The 18,298-nt window shown below is 37.7% G+C and overlaps 1 protein-coding gene and 1 long non-coding RNA gene across 2 annotated transcripts; one reads left to right on the forward strand and one right to left on the reverse strand.

Moving 5' to 3' along the window:
* Positions 1 to 349: 349 nt before the first annotated feature.
* LOC137040944 (leukocyte elastase inhibitor-like) lies at positions 350 to 18,190 on the reverse strand. The gene is made up of 6 exons (XM_067416785.1): positions 17,089 to 18,190; positions 6,588 to 6,725; positions 6,388 to 6,505; positions 6,129 to 6,271; positions 3,180 to 3,347; positions 350 to 3,105 (listed from the first exon to the last, which is right to left on the reverse strand). The coding sequence occupies exons 1-6, from the start codon at positions 17,320 to 17,322 to the stop codon at positions 2,692 to 2,694; spliced, it is 1,215 nt and encodes a 404-aa protein (XP_067272886.1). The 5' UTR covers positions 17,323 to 18,190; the 3' UTR covers positions 350 to 2,691.
* On the forward strand, positions 9,026 to 11,006 carry LOC137040949 (uncharacterized). Its single transcript, XR_010898012.1, has 4 exons — positions 9,026 to 9,237; positions 9,313 to 9,428; positions 9,564 to 9,658; positions 10,638 to 11,006. It is a non-coding gene; the product is annotated as an uncharacterized lncRNA (long non-coding RNA).
* Positions 18,191 to 18,298: the final 108 nt, after the last annotated feature.

The raw sequence follows: 18,298 nt of genomic DNA on the forward strand, positions 1-18,298 counted from the left end.
TAGTTCTTCATTAGTATTACATTAACTCCTGATTATCTGTGCATTAAGCATGAATTAATGCATATTAGTGCACCCGAATTGTAAAGTGTTACCGTAATTTCTCGCTAGAAATGACATTGGGGACCGAGGGGTGGCAACACTTAAGTAAGCATCTATGCGTGGTTCTTGTGGATTGAAGTAATAATGTAGGGTACATATTCAGTGTATATACACAGGGCACACATTTTTAATGGCCTATAAAGACTGTTGTGTGATAGATTTAGCCTGAACCGGATAGCTGGACTGGAAACTTAAAGTGAGTACAAGTTCATATCAATAATAATTTACAAAGCATGACAAACAATACAGATTATATATGAATATAAGCCTCAGTGCATCAAGTACTGGTTTATTTAATCACCAACAGATAGCAGATACATATAAACCACAAGTAGTGCATTTAGTTTAAGATGTGGTGCGTTCAATCACCAACTAGGCTAATATTTTCAAAAGAAAAGAAACAAAAATACAGGTTTAAGATTGTATTGGTTTAACGGATTGGTTTACAAGGTAAACATTACTGACATATGGTCCTTTAACCGCTTCAGCTCTGCGCCCCACCTTTGGGTGCTGGTGTCAAGCTCTCTCTTCTCTTTCACTGTCTGAGCTCTCTTCCTCCCTTAGCCGTCTCTCTTCCATCTCTTCATGCTATATTTTTTTCTGTATCATCAACTCTATCTAGCTGTTTATCATCCATTTCTATTTCTTTCTTCCACCACTCCATCTTCTCCTCTGCTGCCTTCCACAACTTCATTTGTATGTATACCTTTTTCTCTTATCTGCACTTTCCACTCCCACATTATCTGACTCTGATTTTTCTTTGCGTTTTGGTTTAAAAAAACAACTATGGATGTCATGTCAGCCTTTCGTTTCATAGTATCCCGCAAGACATAACAATAAGTACAAAGTTATAGCTTTCTAAATGTACACTACAGTAAATAGTTTTAAAGTTAAAGTTTTTAAATAGTTAGTAAAACATTAAGCCTGTTTCACACACAGCCTACTCGTCTGCAGGGCCTACGTAACTGATCCGCGATTGTATACCACAGACACAACATTTATTCATTATTTTTATTACAAATCCAAAGGTTTTTACTGAACATGATGGCTTGTCAGCATTACAATACACCCTTGCATAGATGGCACGTTTAATCGCACTAGGCCTACATTTACATTTACAATGTTTTATTCAATTAATCACTTTATATTACATTGCTCACGCAAGTGGAAAAACATTTTACATCAAAACTTACAACAGAAAAAAAATCTAGTCTTTAATTTCTTTCATTTTGAATCTTTTTACAAGAAATCTTTTTCTTGAAGGTTTCTTCACCTTCAAGAAAGGACGAGTGCTCTCCATTATGTCTCCCTATTTACCTAAATGTAATTTTCCTTGCTTTATCCAAAGCAAAAATGTGTTGACTTTGAAACGGATTAGACTTAAAATGATATGCATCTGTGGTGAAATAACTATTTTCACTTCAAAACATGTTTATTTTAATGCAAACAATGCTCTGTCACTTTAATTCAGCGCGTCCAGCAGCAGAGGCGGACAGTAGTGGAGTATTTTTACTTTCTACTCAAGTAATTTTTTAAGTATACTTTGTGTCTTTCTTTAGAAAACTTTTACTTCACTGCATTCCAAAGCATAATATATAATGTTATACTTTTTACTGCACTACATTTCATAAATAAAAGTTGTTGTTTTCTTATCTTTAATACTTCATTACATTAAAAATTTGGTACTTTTTACTTGTAAAACTTACTCAAGTAAAACGTTGAATTACTTTTACTTAAGTAAAAGTATACAGTACTACATTTTTTAATGTAATTAAGTATTAAATGATATCCAATATGAAATGTATTGCTGTAAAAAGTACAATATTATGTTTTATAATGTTGTGAAGTAAAAGTTTTCAGAAGAAGAACACTGATAAAGTACAAATACTTGGAAAAACAAAATGACCGCATCCATGTGCAGCGTAAAGGCTGTAATCCGGTAACATAGGGACGGGGGAAAAAATATACGCACTGCAAACAGAGTATGTGTAAAACAGGCAATAAAGTCATTTATTTGTGATCGCTAGTTGCGTTGCTGATCACTAAGCAGTTCATAAGAGTCATTTTGTTTAGAAAACTACGCAGAAAGATGTGTTTTCTTGCTATTATTCATTTCATCAAATTGAAGCGCTGCTGATGTAAATCGGAAGGGGAAACCATTTATATTTTATATATTGGTAATTTGGAATACACTGCTGGGGTGGCAATGGTCTTTCTTAGGGTGGCGGTTGCCGATCCACCCCTGCGTTTTCCAGGTCTCAGAACATCTGACTAAAATCCGAGTCACTATCACAAGTGCCCATCTCTGTCTCGTAGTAGCCATCAAGCGAACTCACAGAGTAGCATTATAACAAATCAGCACACTCAGATGGGTCTAACATGATAGCGTTGTGTTTCAAGTGGAAGAAGCACTCATCTGACTAAAAGCTCAGCAAATCCAGGCGTCATCAAGCTGCGTCTTTGTTTTGAATAAGCGACGAAAGATTACATATTGTGGCTTTAAAAGGAGGTTCAATATTATTATTCTTTCTATAAATTATCTGGAATAATCTCATTTGTGAAGACATTCAGAAAAAAAAAAACATCACGTTTCTAGACTGGGCCTCTGAATCTGCCAAGAAAGAGGATGCTGTTAGTGGGGTTGTGTCTGATAAAGAAAATGAAGGGGTGATCAGCCCTGAAAATCTGGAATTCTGGAATCCAGCTGTTGGTCACCAAAAGGACTGCAGTTGCTGCTGTCGCCTCAGTGCCTTCCTCATTCACGTTCACAAAGGCCTTGTGAATCATCTCTGAAATGAAGAGGCCGTCCTGACTGCTCATGCCAGTCAGATTAGCCTTTAATTCCTCGAACACAGAGCTCATACCCATCCTGTGCAGTGTTGCTGATAGGGAGCTCTCAAACTCCACCTTGAACTTTGGCAAATAGACTTTGACATCCATCCGTGTGGTCATGTCATCTCTATCGGTCCAGTCAAGCAGCTTGTCAAGGGTCAACTCACACTCCAGCTGTCAAACACACACACATGCTGAAAAATAACATACACAGCAACAAACTATCTGATTATGGGACTTTTGCTGACCTTCAGAAGAGGATCAGAGCCGTCCTGAGTTTCTTTTGGAAGAAGGATCAACATGCTGAGCTCCTCATTTTCATACGGCAACTCCAGCACCTGCACATCATGCTCTGGGATGCTCCTGATGGGAAATATTTGCTCCTGGTACATCATTTTCACAGGCCGGCTCTCATTCTGATGGAAGACAAATGTTATCAGATGAAGAAATACACAGCATATAAAAAATTAACTTTTACAGAGTATCTATTTACATCATGTGCAAATAACTCTCCTTGTTTACACTAACTCCGCTCACTAACTTCTGATTGGACCAGACAAAATTACAGAAGACACTGGACTGTTTACAGTAGCAATGGTGTTTGACATGAAGTTTTGACGCAAATCAATTCTTGGTTCAAATACAAAAGGCACACACCTGTCTATATAAGGTCCCACAGTTAACAGTGCATGTCAGAGCACAAACCAAGACATGAAGTCCAAGGAATTGTCTGTAGACCTCAGAGACAGGATTGTATCGAGGCACAGATCTGGGGAAGGGCACAATGAACACAGTGGCCTCCATCATCTGTAAATGAAAGAAATTTGGAACCACCAGGACTTCCTAGAGTTGTCCACCCGGCTAAACTGAACGATCAGGAGAGGAGGGTCACAAAAAACCCAAAGGTAACTCCGACAGAGCTCCAGCATTTCTCAGGAGAGAGAGGAGAACCTTCCAGAAGAACAACCATCTCCGCAGCCCTCCACAATCAGGCCTGTGTGGGAGAGTGGCCAGACGGCACATGAAGGACTCTCAGAAATCATGCTGTGGGGATGTTTCTCAGAGGCAGGAACTGAGAGGCAGCTTATCCAGAGACCTACTTGATGAAAAGCTGCTCCAGAGCGCTCTGGACCTCAGACTGGGGCGAAGGTTCATCTTCTAACAGGACAACTACCCAAAGCACACAGCCAAGATAACAAAGAGGCTACGGGACAACTCTGTGAATGTCCTCGAGTGGCCCAGCCAGAGCTCAGACCTGAACCCGATTGAACATCTCTGGAGAGATCTGAAAGTGGCTGTGCACTGAAGCTCTCCATCCAACCTGATGGAGCTTGAGACGTCCTGTGAAGAAGAATGGGACAAACTGCCCAAAAATAGGTGCGCCGAGCTTGTAGCATCATACTCAAGACTTGAGGCTGTAATTGGTGCCAAAGGTGCTTCAACAAAATAGAGTAAAGGCTGTAAATACTTTTCACATGTTTTTCTTTATTTTTTAGAAATGTGCAAATATTTCAAACAAATTTATTTCACGTTGTCATTATGAGGTTGTCCCCTACCACATTCAAGCAGGCTCAAGTAACCCCATTGCTTAAAAACCCCACATTAGACACATCACTTTAGAGAACTACAGACCTGTTTCTCTCCTACCATTCATAGTGAAAACACTTTTACGAGTTGTTTTCAACCAGGTCTCATCTTTCCTCTCACAGTCTAATCAACTGGACGTAAACCAGTCAGGTTTCAAAAAGGGCCACTCAACTGAGACGCCATTATTGTCAGTTCCTGAAGCCCGGCGGATGGCAAAAGCTGCATCCAAATCATCAGTCCTCATCCTTCTTGATCTGATCTGCTGCCTTTGACACTGTAAATCATCAAATTCTTCTGTCCCTCTCATCAATGGGCATCACAGGGACTCCACTCCACTGGGTTGAGTACTATTTCACAGGCAGGTCTTTCAAGGTTTCCCTGGAGAGAAGAGGTATCCACATCAGCTGTCACATCAGCTGTCCACGGGGGTTCCTCAGGGCTCAGTGCTTGGACCTCTCCTCTTCTCCATTTACACTACATCATTGGGACCCATCATTCAGGCACATGGCCTCTCATATCATTATGCTGCTGAAGACACACAGCTCTTATTTCAACCAGATGATCCCATAGTACATGCTCAAATCTCAAGCTGCCTGGCGGATTGTTACATGTTTGGAGGAATATGGCTGTTTTTTTCCCCCTTTCTCTTTCTCAAGCTGGGTTTTTAGCCACTTTTAGCTACTTTGGGATGTAACACAGATGTCTTGGCAGGGATGAAAATACATCACCTGCAGCTCAATTTAGCAAAGACTGAGCTGCTCGTCTTTCCTTCTAATCCGAGCCTACAATACGACTTCACCATCCAGCTAGGTTCATCTTTGATTACCCTTACAGGATCGGCCAGAAATCTTGGAGTAATCTTTGATGACCAGCTGTCCTTCACAGAACACATTTCAAAGACAGCTCGGTAATGCAGGCTTGCGTTGCACAACATCAGGAAAATCAGACCTTACGAAGCATGCAACACAGCTTCTTGTCCAAGCCCTGGTCATTTCTAGACTTGACTATTGCAATGCGCTACTGGCTGGACTTCCATCTTGTGCAATCAAACCGCTGCAAATGATCCAGAACGCTGCGACACGTCTTCTTCAATGAACCCAAAAGGGCTCATGTCACACCTTTCTACATCTCTGCATTAGCTACCACTCGCTGCCCGCATCAAATTCAAAGCTCTGACTTTTGCTTATGGATCCACCACAAGCTCAGCACTTTTCCACCCCTTTTCGGTTTTTTGCTACTCTGAGTAATATCCAAATCTCTGTATTTAAAAGCACTTTTTTTGCGTTTCTTCGCCTCTTTATGGCAGAACGCTTTCTGTACTCCTCATTTGAAAATCACTTTGGCTAAACGCGTCTGCTAAATGCATAAATGTAGAATAGGGTATTGTTTTGAGGGAAACAATTTATTTAATCCATTGTAGAAAAGGGCTGTAACATAAAATGTGGAAAAATTGAAGCACTGTGAATACTTTCCGGATAACCTCCGGATATAGTGTAAACTATAGCTAAGAAAACATTTAAACTGTAAATCTGTAAGCACAATCAGTTGTAAAAGATTTTAAAAAGTGATCTCCAGTTAGCATCACCCTTGAAATAAAAAGTGGATTGTACCTGGTTTATTTTAAATGGCATTTCTTTAGTGTTTCTTGCATGAAATTTGTGCCTCCAGTCCCCTCTTAAGTAGATGGCATTAACCAGAACTAAACTGGTCATCACAGTCACCACTCCCGGCTTGAGAAGATCTTTGATTTTATCTGAAAAACACAAGTTTGTGTTTCTGACTTCACATCTGTGGCTTTTAAAAAAGGTTTTCTCGCAACAGATGATTGTTTAATTTGAAACAGAAGTCTATATGAAGTGTTGTTCTCACTCTCCGTCTGCTCCTCCACCCATGTGTTAATGAGCTTTCGTGAGTCCTCAGCCGCTCCAATGAAGTCCACAGCCTGAAGCTCAGCGTGGTACAGCTTCAGCGTGGACTCCAGATACTCCTGCAGCACAAAATAAAGCCACCGTCTCACAGCACACAGAGAGCATCAACATGTCTCATTATTACAGGCCGAATGGACTCACGGGTAAGAAGCTGTAAGTTTTCTCTCCATAGAGGCGGTTGGCCAGTTTGAGGATGTAGGAGGCCGATGGACTGTTGATCGATGAGGTGAGGGACTCAAAATGAGAGTGAACATCAGAGACAGAACTGAAGGACAAAACCTGCAGAGCAAGACAACAGGTGAATCTCACAAAACCCCTCAAGAACATGAACATGTTACACTTCACAAAATCAAAAGAAAAATGTATGCATAAAAAAAATTAAGTCTATTTTTAAAACCATTAATATGCACTGATTAGGCATAACATTATGACCTAATATTTTGTTGGTCCCCCTTTTGCTGCCAAAACAGCCCTGACCCGTCGAGGCATGGTTGTTCACACTGCAGTCGAGGGGTCGGCTGCAGTGTGAACAACCAAGGCGGATTTGATGTGACTTTTACATCAATCTCAAACTGTCACGGTTCATGGGTTCAGTGACTCATTCGCTCACTGTGTTTGTGTGTTGGAGGCGTGGCTACTGATTGCTCCTCTCATCACCTCCAGCTGCACCTGATTATCTCCCCTATTTATTCACCACACTCACCCACTATCGCGCGCGCGCTTCCCTGAGGTTCTTAATCTGGTCTTCTTTCCTGGAGGATCCTCGTCGTTGGATTACCCATTGCGTAATTATATTATACCCATTGCAGTCCTGCATGCCTGCACCTCCTGGCTGGAATCCTGTCACAAGCAGCGGGTCAGACTTCCTGTTTATCTTGCTTTTTGTGAGACTTGAGTCAATAAAGCTACTAACTCGCTTTTGGATCTTGTGTATTTTTCCAGTACACCTAAGCTGATACAAACTCGCTCCAATTCTTACGCTTGCCTGTTTTTCCTGCTTCTAACACATCAACTTTGAGGACAAAATGTTCACTTGCAGCCGAATATATCCCACACACTAACAGGAGCCGTGATGAAGAGATCAGTGTTATTCACTTCACCGGTCATAATGTTATGCATGATCTGTGTATTTTGGGATTGTGATAGCATGAGTGTATGACTGTCAAAAAAAATATACGATCAGCAAGTCATGACAACATATGCTTTTACATGATTACTTTTACTCATCAAAATAAGTTAAGCAAGTTTCAATGCATTTTTAAGCCAGTTTAATTGAAATAACTTATGAATTAAGTTGATTGTACACTGTAAAAAATCCAACTTGCAAATTGTTGACTCAGTTTCAGATTTTAAGTTGAGTGGACAAATTTTTGACCACAATGTTGAGTTTACTTATAAGGACGATTTCACTGCAAGTTTACTAATATGTCGTCCACTGAACACAAACAAGTAAGTTGAGAAAACTTAATGTTTTAATTTATTCATAACTTCCCGTCATCGCGCATGCGCAGAATGTCAGCGCTGTATCTTGCACGGGGTTTCCTCCTTCAACCACGCTTTGGAAGGGACTGGATTTCATCTGGTTGAGGTAAGTTTTCTTTAAGCTTTATGAATAATTTAAGCTACATATATGGCACACCTTGTTTGTTAAATGTTAAAAGACTAAACTCATACTAAAGCATGTGATTAGTTATCTTGTTTGTTATCTGTTATGTTCGTTGATCCTGTTAGCAATCTGTTAACATTTGAAGGTATATATCAACATATACAGCTAGAGTATGGCTGGATGGACTATATTTTTAATGGAGACTATATAAAATGTAGGCCTATTTTGCTAGAGATTGTACACGTAGCACAGTAACGTCTATTTAAAGCTTCACTTTGTAATAAACTTTTTTTATGTTCAAAATTGACGAAATAGATACAATGAGCAAGTACTTTATGAATCCATTTTTTAAACCGTGTTTTTGTCTTATTTTGAATCATTACGCTACACCTATAATACATGTTTATTTTGGGACTATTTTAGCTCAGTCGGCGTCGATGCGGAGTAGCACAGTACTTTCGGCGTGACTCGTCCTCATAGACATAAACAGAGAGAAGTAGCTCCGACTACAATGTTCTTCCGCAAGACGCATGCACACCGTTTTGTTTTGATTAACGCGCGCCAAAAGTTACAGCTTCAACGTTATTGTCAACTTAGAGAAGTGTGAGGAAACATGCTTGAACGAGAAAAGAATAAGAAGGACGTGCATGATGTTAAAAATGTTAAAGACAGCATGTAAGTGCTAATCTTTTGTGTTTATTGCAATTTGATAGTGAAACATATACCCAATTTTGTCAAAAAGCTCACAGTGGGTAGCATTACCTTAAACACAGTAGGTTATGTCTTAATTGAACATAAATAATTTAGTGAATCCAAGATGTTTTAGTAGGATGTATTTGATATGTGCTTTAGCTCTTAAAGTGAAAGCAATCTAAGTACCTGCCGTCTTGTGTATATATTGTTACTCAAACAACAAGACAACATCACTTAATGCTCTTTTGTATCTTTATAAATACATTTATATTTAATTAATACAGTGAAGACTATGCATTGGGTTGTAATATCTTTTTATTATTCCATTTCTGTAATGCTACATGATATATTAACATACTGTAACTGCTTTTGCGTTTGTTTTTGTATTTGTCCTGTTTAGAAAAGAAAAAAAAAGCACCAACATCAAACATCAGTGATGCACTGACAAAAATCTGGCAGATGTGCAAAAAATGTGACCTTTTGAAAGATCAGGTGAGTTTATTATTTTTAGATCTAAATGAAGTGTACACTTAATTTTTACTGTTTTAACAAAGTTTTTTTTTTCAGGGTCTGTGCTGAGTATTACAGGAGAGCACCTTTTCCCTTCATTGGATGAACACACATCTAGTTGTACAGAGAATGGAGATGAGATGAAGTTCTTACTAGACCAACATGAACATCAGGTAATTGTTTAGCATGTGATATATGTTTGATTAAAGGTTGAATGGTGTCATCTCTCTGTCAAGCTAAGTCCCATGCCTCTCTTAGGATATAACTTGGATATAACTTGTTCCATATTTGTTTTTTCTGTCTTTCAGTCACTCCATTGTACTTGCTCAAAGAAAGGCCACAACTTTCAGAGGGACCTTTGTTTATAAGAGAAAAGTTTGGAAACATCCTGAAGACTTGCCTGGTAAGATGATGTGTGTCATCATCAGCATATACACTCATGCCTGAAATACTTCACCTGTTCACCTGTTTATCAGGTCCTTTTAGGTGTACAGAACTTATCATTTGCTCTCTGTCAGCCAAAAGGCAGAGTAAAGAGACAAAAGCAGGGTACAAAGTCATGGTAAAAAATACTAAATTGAAAAATCATATTTGAATCTTTCTCAGTGATCAGTTTGATTTCATCTGAGAGCACAAATTCAACAAGTTGTTGTTGAATCAGCATTGTAATTACATCAATGCTGAAATGGCTTCTAACAGCACAGGTTCAGGTGTGGCAGTGTTTGGGCTTGGGAAATATATTATGTTTATCAGTTATAGTTCAATGGCTGAATTTGAACAAGCTTAAAAGGTTAGTTCAACTAAAAATGAAAATTAGCCCATGGTTTGTTCACCCTGAAGTCATTCTAGGTGTATAGGACATTCTTCATATACGCAGAGTTAAATAAAAAATATCATGGCTCTTCAAAGCTTTATAATGGCATTGAATGGTGGTTTCTGTTTTGAAGTCCATAAAAGTGCATCTATCCATCATAAAAGTGTATCATTCATTCAAGCGAAGTAGCGTGTTTGTGTAAGAAAAATATCCATACTTAAAACTGTATAGACTAAAATATCTAGCTTCCAACGGTATGCAAGTCAACATGCGCTTGTGTGTGGGGCAGTTATATGATGGATAGAGTAGCTGATGGATGGGTAGGTAAAAATGCGCTTTTTAATATATAACTCTGATATAACTCTGACACAAAGAAAGTTATATACACCTAGGATGGCTTGAGGGTGATTAAATCATGGTCTAATTTTCATTTTTGTGAGGAACTAACCCTTTATAATCAGGGCCACCTTTACTTTTCAAATAAAGTTACATGAGCATGTTTAGGAACACACTGAACACACTGTGGTCCACTGGAAAATCCCTAATTTTATGCTTATTTCTATTGCAGGACATAGAGCCAGGATAAAGGGAGAAGATGAGGATCTTAACCATCTTTGAAAATGATGCCACCATCCACTCAAACCCAAATATAAGGTGCCTCTCTGTAGTACTAAGAGCAGATTGGACCAGGTAATGTGCAATACCTTTGCTGCAATTGTTACTAAATATTTTTTTCAAAAGTGTTTAATGTTCTTGACCCCCAGTGCTCAGCAAGAGTCTGGTCCTTAAAAAAATTGCTGCAGTCTTTATGGATAATCATAAGGTTGAGCATTTATTTATTTATTTCAATTTGTACTCTAATTTAGTGCATAATCTTTTTTTGTTTATAAATATTGAAGAGTGGAGTAGAAGTTCATCACCTTCTAATGTACCTATTGGAGACAGAAAATGCTGTTTTGCAGAATTGTCAATAAATTTTTTCTGTAATGATGGCAATGTATTTTGTATTGTGTTATTTCAGTGTGGTTTGTTCTGGGTGCATTTGGATTCTTAATGTGGTGGGTACACAAGTATCTGGGTTAGATATTTGAAGAAAGTTGAACCAACTTACAAAAAGTACAACGTTGAGTTAACTTAAAAAAATAAAGCAACCAGCTGCAAAGCATTTTTGAGTTTACTGAACTCCAAGACCTCTGAAGTGTGCTAACTTGTTTCTTTGAGTTGGACTGGTAAGTTGAAAAAGTTGAACCAACTTTTTGGTTTCAAAGTTGAACCAACTTACAAAAAGTACGAAGTTGAGTTAACTTAAAAAAATAAAGCAACCAGCTGCAAAGCATTTTTGAGTTTACTGAACTTCAAGACCTCTGAAGTTGGGCTAACTTGTTTCTTTGAGTTGGACTGGTAGTTAGATGGACTTACTGAGTAAAGTATAATTAACTTAATCAAATAAGTTTAGTGAACTTTCAAAAATGATTTGACATAACTTCAACCACTGAAGTTGAGTAAACTCAAAAATGCTTTGCAGCTGGTTGCTTTATTTTTTTAAGTTAACTCAACTTTTTTTTTTTTTACAGTGTACTTTAAAATGTTTGATATTTTGAATTGTATTACACAATGATGAGTAACACGTGCATGAAATCAAATTTTAAAAATGCATGCGTAATTGACGTGCTGTCAAAGGGAGGGCTGCGAGGTCAGAATTTGGCCCAACCCCAGAGTCCCACCCACTAACAGGAGCCGTGATGAAGAGATCATCGGTGTTATTCACTTCACCTCATAATGTTATGCCTGATCAGTGTATTTTGGGATTGTGATGTATGATAATAGCATGAGTGCATCACTGTAAAAAAAAAAAAAATCTGTACATGAAATCAAATATAATAATTTATGCGTAATCGACGTGCTGTCTGGGGGAGGGCTCACTCTAAAAAATAAAACATTGGGTCAACAAAAAAAAATATGTTAACGTTTTCCACTAGAATTTTAATGTTAAGACTACTGGCAGAATTACATTAATTCTAAACGATATTTTGAGTATGGTGAATTACCTTTTATGCAACAATAAAACACATTTTTAAGTAACATGAACTTAATAATTTTCTACATGAATGCAAGTAATTAAGTTGATCCAACATAATGTTTTAAGTTAGGTGAAGAAGTTTAGGCCACAATAAAAATGCATTTTTAAGTAACATGAACTTAATAATTTTCTACATGAATGCAAGTAATTAAGTTGATCCAACATAATGTTTTAAGTTAGGTGAAAATGTTTTTTGGCCACAATAAAACACATTTATAAGTAACATGAGCTTAATAATTAAGTTGAGCCCTGTCCTATAGAAAATAATTTTTCCTGTGTTTTCCAGGAGGCAATTTTTTAAATATAAACAGACACCATTAATGATAAAAAAAAAATTTCCTAATGATATTCAGGCTTACCATGTTTTTGCTCTTCTGTCATGACCGTGAGAAAAAATCTTTAGCCACACTCAGCCTCCCGTTTGTTCTGACGCAGAAAAATATAACGTATATGTAATAAATAAAAAATATATATCGAACGTTTTATCGAACGCATTTTTATTAATAGCCTATTGATTACATGTCTATCTCGAGACATGTCGTTTTATCGCCCAGCCCCACTGTAACCCATGTGTTTAACTAATTATCACATTCACGGTCTTAACGTGAATATTAAACCTTATGAAATATGGTTCTCCAAAATAAATTCTTAACAGACGAGAGCAGGCTGTAAAACACACTTTTTTTGTGGTAAAATACGAGCAGAAGGTTAAAAAAAAAGAAATTTGGAGAAATAAATAAAACGAAATTTAGGAAAAAATAAAACGTAATTCATAGGGCCCTACATAATTCCGACTGGTTTTGAGCAAGTATCTGAACAAATAGTGTAGCTAAGTTAGCTCAATTAGTGACAGGCTACAGCTATAACGTTAGCTAACTTTACCTCCTCGGTACACAGACTAGTTATAACGTTACTATCAACACTGCGCAGATTTCAGAGTAAGGACTTACAGATTTCAGTATTTGGTTACAAGTATATTTGGCCACGGGCCAAAAAAAAATTGCCACTAGATGGCGGGCCAGAATATAGTCAAGGGATAATTTAATAAATAAATAAATAAATAAAAATAAGTCAAAACATAAAAGAGGATTTGAATAAGCCCATTATTGGCATGTTTGATTGCTCTTAACGAACTATGTTTTATTATTTCCACTTTCCATATTGTGAATTATAAATGTATTTTAATTTGATTGTTACACATGGAACCTATTGTAATACTTATTTGACGTCATGTAGCATACTTTTAGCTCAGAATTATTCCTTGGCGTCCTCACGTAGTAAACTGCATTTTTTTTTTGCAATCGTTTGCGTTTTGGAGGCAGGCTAAACTCTCCAAGTACAGAGTGATGTTAACATTTAAGATAGCACTATCAATTGAGTCTAAAGAGGAAAGTTAACAGCAAAAACAGGGCATACAATAAGAATGGGAAGACATCTGTGCATGCATCCTACCTGGTTTTGTGAATGCAAAGCTGGTGTATGTCTAATCTGCAACGAAGTTGAAGCATGGCACCTTTTTGCTGGTTCTTGTCAATATTTTTTGATAAAAAGGAAGCTGAATTTGAGTTGTTATTGTTCACGTGTTGGTGCTGACGCCCCGCGATATAATCAAACGTTTCAATATTTCACTGTTCGTTTTGTCATCATACCAGACATTTCATGACGGCTCTTTTAGAGGCGTGTCTAGCGATCTATTCCACAGACTCTTGAATGTCTTTCAGAACTTTTCAAATTGAAAGCTCTGAATTTATCCTAAAATAAAACATTACTGCTGAAACGTTGCTGTATTTTTTTTAAAGGCAAAATCACTAAAGACCAAATTGATTGAATGTTGATATAAATTCGCACTGCCCGCTCTGAGCGGGGCTCGAACTCGGGTCTTTTCTACACGGAAGTCTGACGCTCTAACGATGAGACTAAATGCTGTGTAACTTTCCACTGGCCACTAGACGAAGTGATCGACTCTTGAAATAACGGGAGTTTACCTGCACAGTTCTCATTAACTCGCCTTCGTTACACTGACAGATATATTTCAGAACCAGCCGCTATCAAAACAATCTGCCAGATTCGGCAGATGCGGGCGCGCCGCGGGCCAGATATTATCGCTGGCGGGCCACTTTTGGCCCGCGGGCCGCCAGTTGCCGACCACTGAAGGCTGTCACCAACTGAATCCTGAGCGAATGCGAATATGTGTAATTAAGCATAAAACTACTTACCATTCACCACATGCTTCACTCGTCTCGTTGCATGGCCTTGCGCGCGGAAACTGTGGGCTAGCTGTTTGCACGTCATCAAATTGTTTTTTACATTAACAGAACTTAAAATTAAATTGTTTCTTGATTAACTGAAAATGTTAAACTCTGACAAGTCATGATAGTATATTTCATCAATAGGCATAATTTGTGTGTCATCCCAACTCAATAAAATAACAATTACAATTAAAAAGTCTAATAGTTTCTCAGAACTTGATTTTTTATTTCACAACAATATATATATTTAAGTAATGACTAAAGGTCCTCTGAATTAGTTTTTAGAGTGCTGTGAGGTCAGAATTTGGCCCAAACCCAGAGTCCTCCCCTTCCTTGACTGGGATAGAAACAGCCAAGAGTGAGGCGATGGGGTGGTGGAGGGATGCTGTGAAACTTGTCGTGGGACAGAGCTGAGAGACGGATATTATATGTGTAATATATACTTGTTTCCTCTTTTGCTGAATGGTTGATTTACACCTGAACGTGCTCCTCCAGAACTTTGTTAAATAAAACTGAATTTATAGTTTATGTCATTAAGAAATGTGTTTGATAACTTTTCATATGGCATTTATTAGAATGGGTTTATGTGAGGATTGTTACTTAATTGTTAATTAAAAGTTATTTTTTAAAACCTAATAAATGTTGAATTTAATAGCTTTCAATTCTACTGCAAAGTTGATTGTCTATCATTGGCTATAACTTAATTTTATCATAATATAGATGACCAACATAATAAAGGCGCAACACGGGAAACATAATCAACACAATAGCGGAGAAGAAAGAAAGAAAGAAAGAAAGAAAGAAAGAAAGAAAGAAAGAAAGAAAGAAAGAAAGAAAGAAAGAGGAGAGCGACAGCAGCTGTATTTCGGTGCGCTCCATCGGGTTTGTCTTGACAAAGTCGGACCAACAAGATCTTAAAGCTGCTGAATTTGCTGCCATTGCTGAAGACATTAATTTTGAATTGCAGCTTCAGGCATGGTATAGCCCAACACGATGGGCTCTAACTAGAGTTTTTACGGATGAAAATATATATTCAATATATATATATACAGTACAGGCCAAAAGTTTGGACACATTACTATTTGTAATGTTTTTGAAAGAAGTTTCTTCTGCTCATCAAGCCTGCATATATTTGATCAAAAATACAGAAAATAAATAAATATTGTGATATATTATTACAAATTTAAAATATTTGGTTTTCAATTTATTATACTTTAAATAATCATTTATTTCTGTGATCAAAGCTGAATGTTCAGGATCATTCCTCCAGTCTTCAGTGATCACGATCCTTCAGAAATCATTCTCAGATGAGGATTCATTATGAGTGTTGGAAACAGTTCTGCTGATTAATATATTTGATGAATAAAAGGTTAAAATGTGACCAAAGAAATGACTCGGCGGACAGCGCTGTAATTGATTTAGCACAACTACTCGCTGCCATAGTTTGACCAAACTCCACAATCATTCCCTTTAAATGGTTTGCCAGCTGATGTAGCCTACCTTTGGATAATAAAGGCTAATTAAAAAGCAAACAGACATCATGACAATTGTATTATTTGGATGAAAACACTTAAATTAGCCTCACGTCATTGATTTAATCCATATCTCCCGATTGCAATGTAACATTTAATTGCGAACCTATTATTTATTTTGTAAATAAAGCTTGTCATAATATTCAAGTCTAAAACAGCATTCACATAAAAATGTTTTGAGTAAACGGTGTGCATACATAGGGGCATGAAATGAACAACAAGAAGAATAAACGAAATTCGTTAATAATAGCCTATAAATATTTCTCAAACGGCAGTATTCCCCCGCCGATGACCCAATGCCCGTCCACTGGATCTGCTCTGGCGCCGAATATCAAAATATACTAAGTTGTAGACTAGCTACATTAATTTGGAGAGTAGGCTAAAAAAAAAAACTTTAAAAGTAGCTATTAGCCTATAAATAATTGCAATTAATTAAAATATATTAAATATATATTAATGCTAGTTTTTCTGCATTCTATAATTTATCTGAATAAAAAAAAACATTGCATAAAATCTTTACAATAAAAATCACCATGAAAAAAAAAAAGCTTCCCGAAAAGCTGCATTCACACGAACGAAAACGGCCAGGAATAATTGTGTGCTATTAAGGTACGCTAATTAGGCTACATGGAGTTGTATTCGTGAATATGTATCTTGTAAATATGATTTGATTTAGGCCTATGTAAAGTTGAAATTAGCTTTAAAAAAACTCGCTCATTTAAACGTGCATTTATTGCATCCAATAAGTGTTTAAAATGCAAATGCATATTTCAGTTGATATCTTGCCCTCTTTGGCTAGCTGCTGATGCTGTAAACTCAATTTACGAGGCAAACTGACTGTATAACAGCACTGAGAAGGCTCTGTTTATCTTTTAATCAGTTTAGGGCCATTCATACAGGGCGCGTTTTTGAGGTTAAAACGCTAATTAGATCTATAGAAAGGTTTTCTTGTTGTTGTTTTTTTAAGAAACGTTTTTAAAATTTGGTTTAACTTGAGTGCCGCGCCATGCACGATATTCTGCAAAAATAATAGATGCGTCTGGGTGATGCTTCCATAAATAAAGAAAAAAACTGTATAAAAGTAAGACTTGATTGACTTCTGAAGTTTGTCAAGTAGGCTAATGTATTTAAAATGCCTTGAAATAGTATTCCTCATACCTTCTCCATTTCTTTGGCTGTGTCTCCTCGGGCTCCCAAGTAGACCATAGCGAGCGCGGCGCTGACGCTCAGCGGGGAAAAGAACATGTTTCCCTCCGCGTTACTCGCGCTCAGAGCCCGATAGAGATCCAGAGCGAAGAGACTGTTAGCGCGACTGAGACCCTCCATAGCTGGGGATGAAGACACTGCCACAAATAAAAGCCAAAACATCGGGTTTAAGAAGTGACGAGACATTTTGAACCGAGGCGTCGGAGTTCTGCCAAGAGTAGGCTATCCTAAGGATGAGCGTGCCAAATGAAGCCTCGAGTCGAGGATTGTGTTTTTAACGGAGAAATTACGTGACCACTGACAAACTAGGCGTCTGAGTTTGTATCAAAGTCGAGAATAAGGATGAGCGTCCCAAATGAAGCCCCGGGAATTGTGTTATTAACGGAGAAATCACGTGACCACTGACTAACGAGGCGTCGGTGGCGTTTCTGAGCAGCACTGCAAGCGGCAACATCCCGCAATACAAAAGTGACTTAAACTGAGTGAGAACTAATCATTTCACTGTTTTTGGGGGGGTTTTATGGTCGGAAGGAAGTGGAGGTGTGTGTAGGGGAAACGGAGATCCGGGGATTGTGTTATTGAAGGAAAATATGTTTTGTGAGTAGGCTATTGTGACCGACAATAGGGTACCTCTATAGGTAGGCCTATTCATCCAACAGGAATGTGCAGTGAGCATGTTTTCATAGATGGGAAGTTTAAGAAAGAAAGGGGTAATGATGATGAACCAGTTACAAAGTTTAGGATAGAAGAGAGAAGTTTTAGATGTAGGTATTTTAGATTTTAAGTGCAGAGAAACAGGAAGGAGGAGAATATTTAAGATAGGCTACTATTCGATTTTTTAAAAGGAAACTGGACTGGACAAAATAATACAAAGGGAAGTTAATAGCTGTGCCGCGGTATTAATGTAAATTAATGTTATAAAAAATGCACCCCCCTCAGTTGTCATGAAGTGCAAAATTGGCTATATATAACCTAGCCCTAGAGACCAAAAGCACAATTTAAAGCAGGCTGTAAAGATTTTTTTTTTCTGCTGTAAATTTGGGCATTTTATATGAGGCTCAATGAGATTCTGGTCCTTCTGGAGTCTGCAGTTTAACTCACTTCTGTATTGGCTTCTAGAGAAACTGGGGGATGCTGCCGCTTGCAGTGCTGCTCAGAAACG

The sequence above is a fragment of the Pseudorasbora parva genome, chromosome 15 (assembly GCF_024679245.1).
Source record: "Pseudorasbora parva isolate DD20220531a chromosome 15, ASM2467924v1, whole genome shotgun sequence".
NCBI classification, from domain to species: domain Eukaryota; kingdom Metazoa; phylum Chordata; class Actinopteri; order Cypriniformes; family Gobionidae; genus Pseudorasbora; species Pseudorasbora parva.

What these genes read in the sequence shown, in the direction of transcription:
- LOC137040944 (XM_067416785.1), bottom strand. Translation starts at nt 17,322, where the DNA reads ATGTCTCGTCACTTCTTAAACCCGATGTTTTGGCTTTTATTTGTGGCA. An exon ending in TGCCATTTAAAATAAACCAG is followed by an intron (nt 3,348 to 6,128) that starts GTACAATCCACT and finishes GTCTTCCATCAG; the next exon opens with AATGAGAGCCGGCCTGTGAA. An exon ending in GCTCTGATCCTCTTCTGAAG is followed by an intron (nt 3,106 to 3,179) that starts GTCAGCAAAAGT and finishes TGTGTTTGACAG; the next exon opens with CTGGAGTGTGAGTTGACCCT.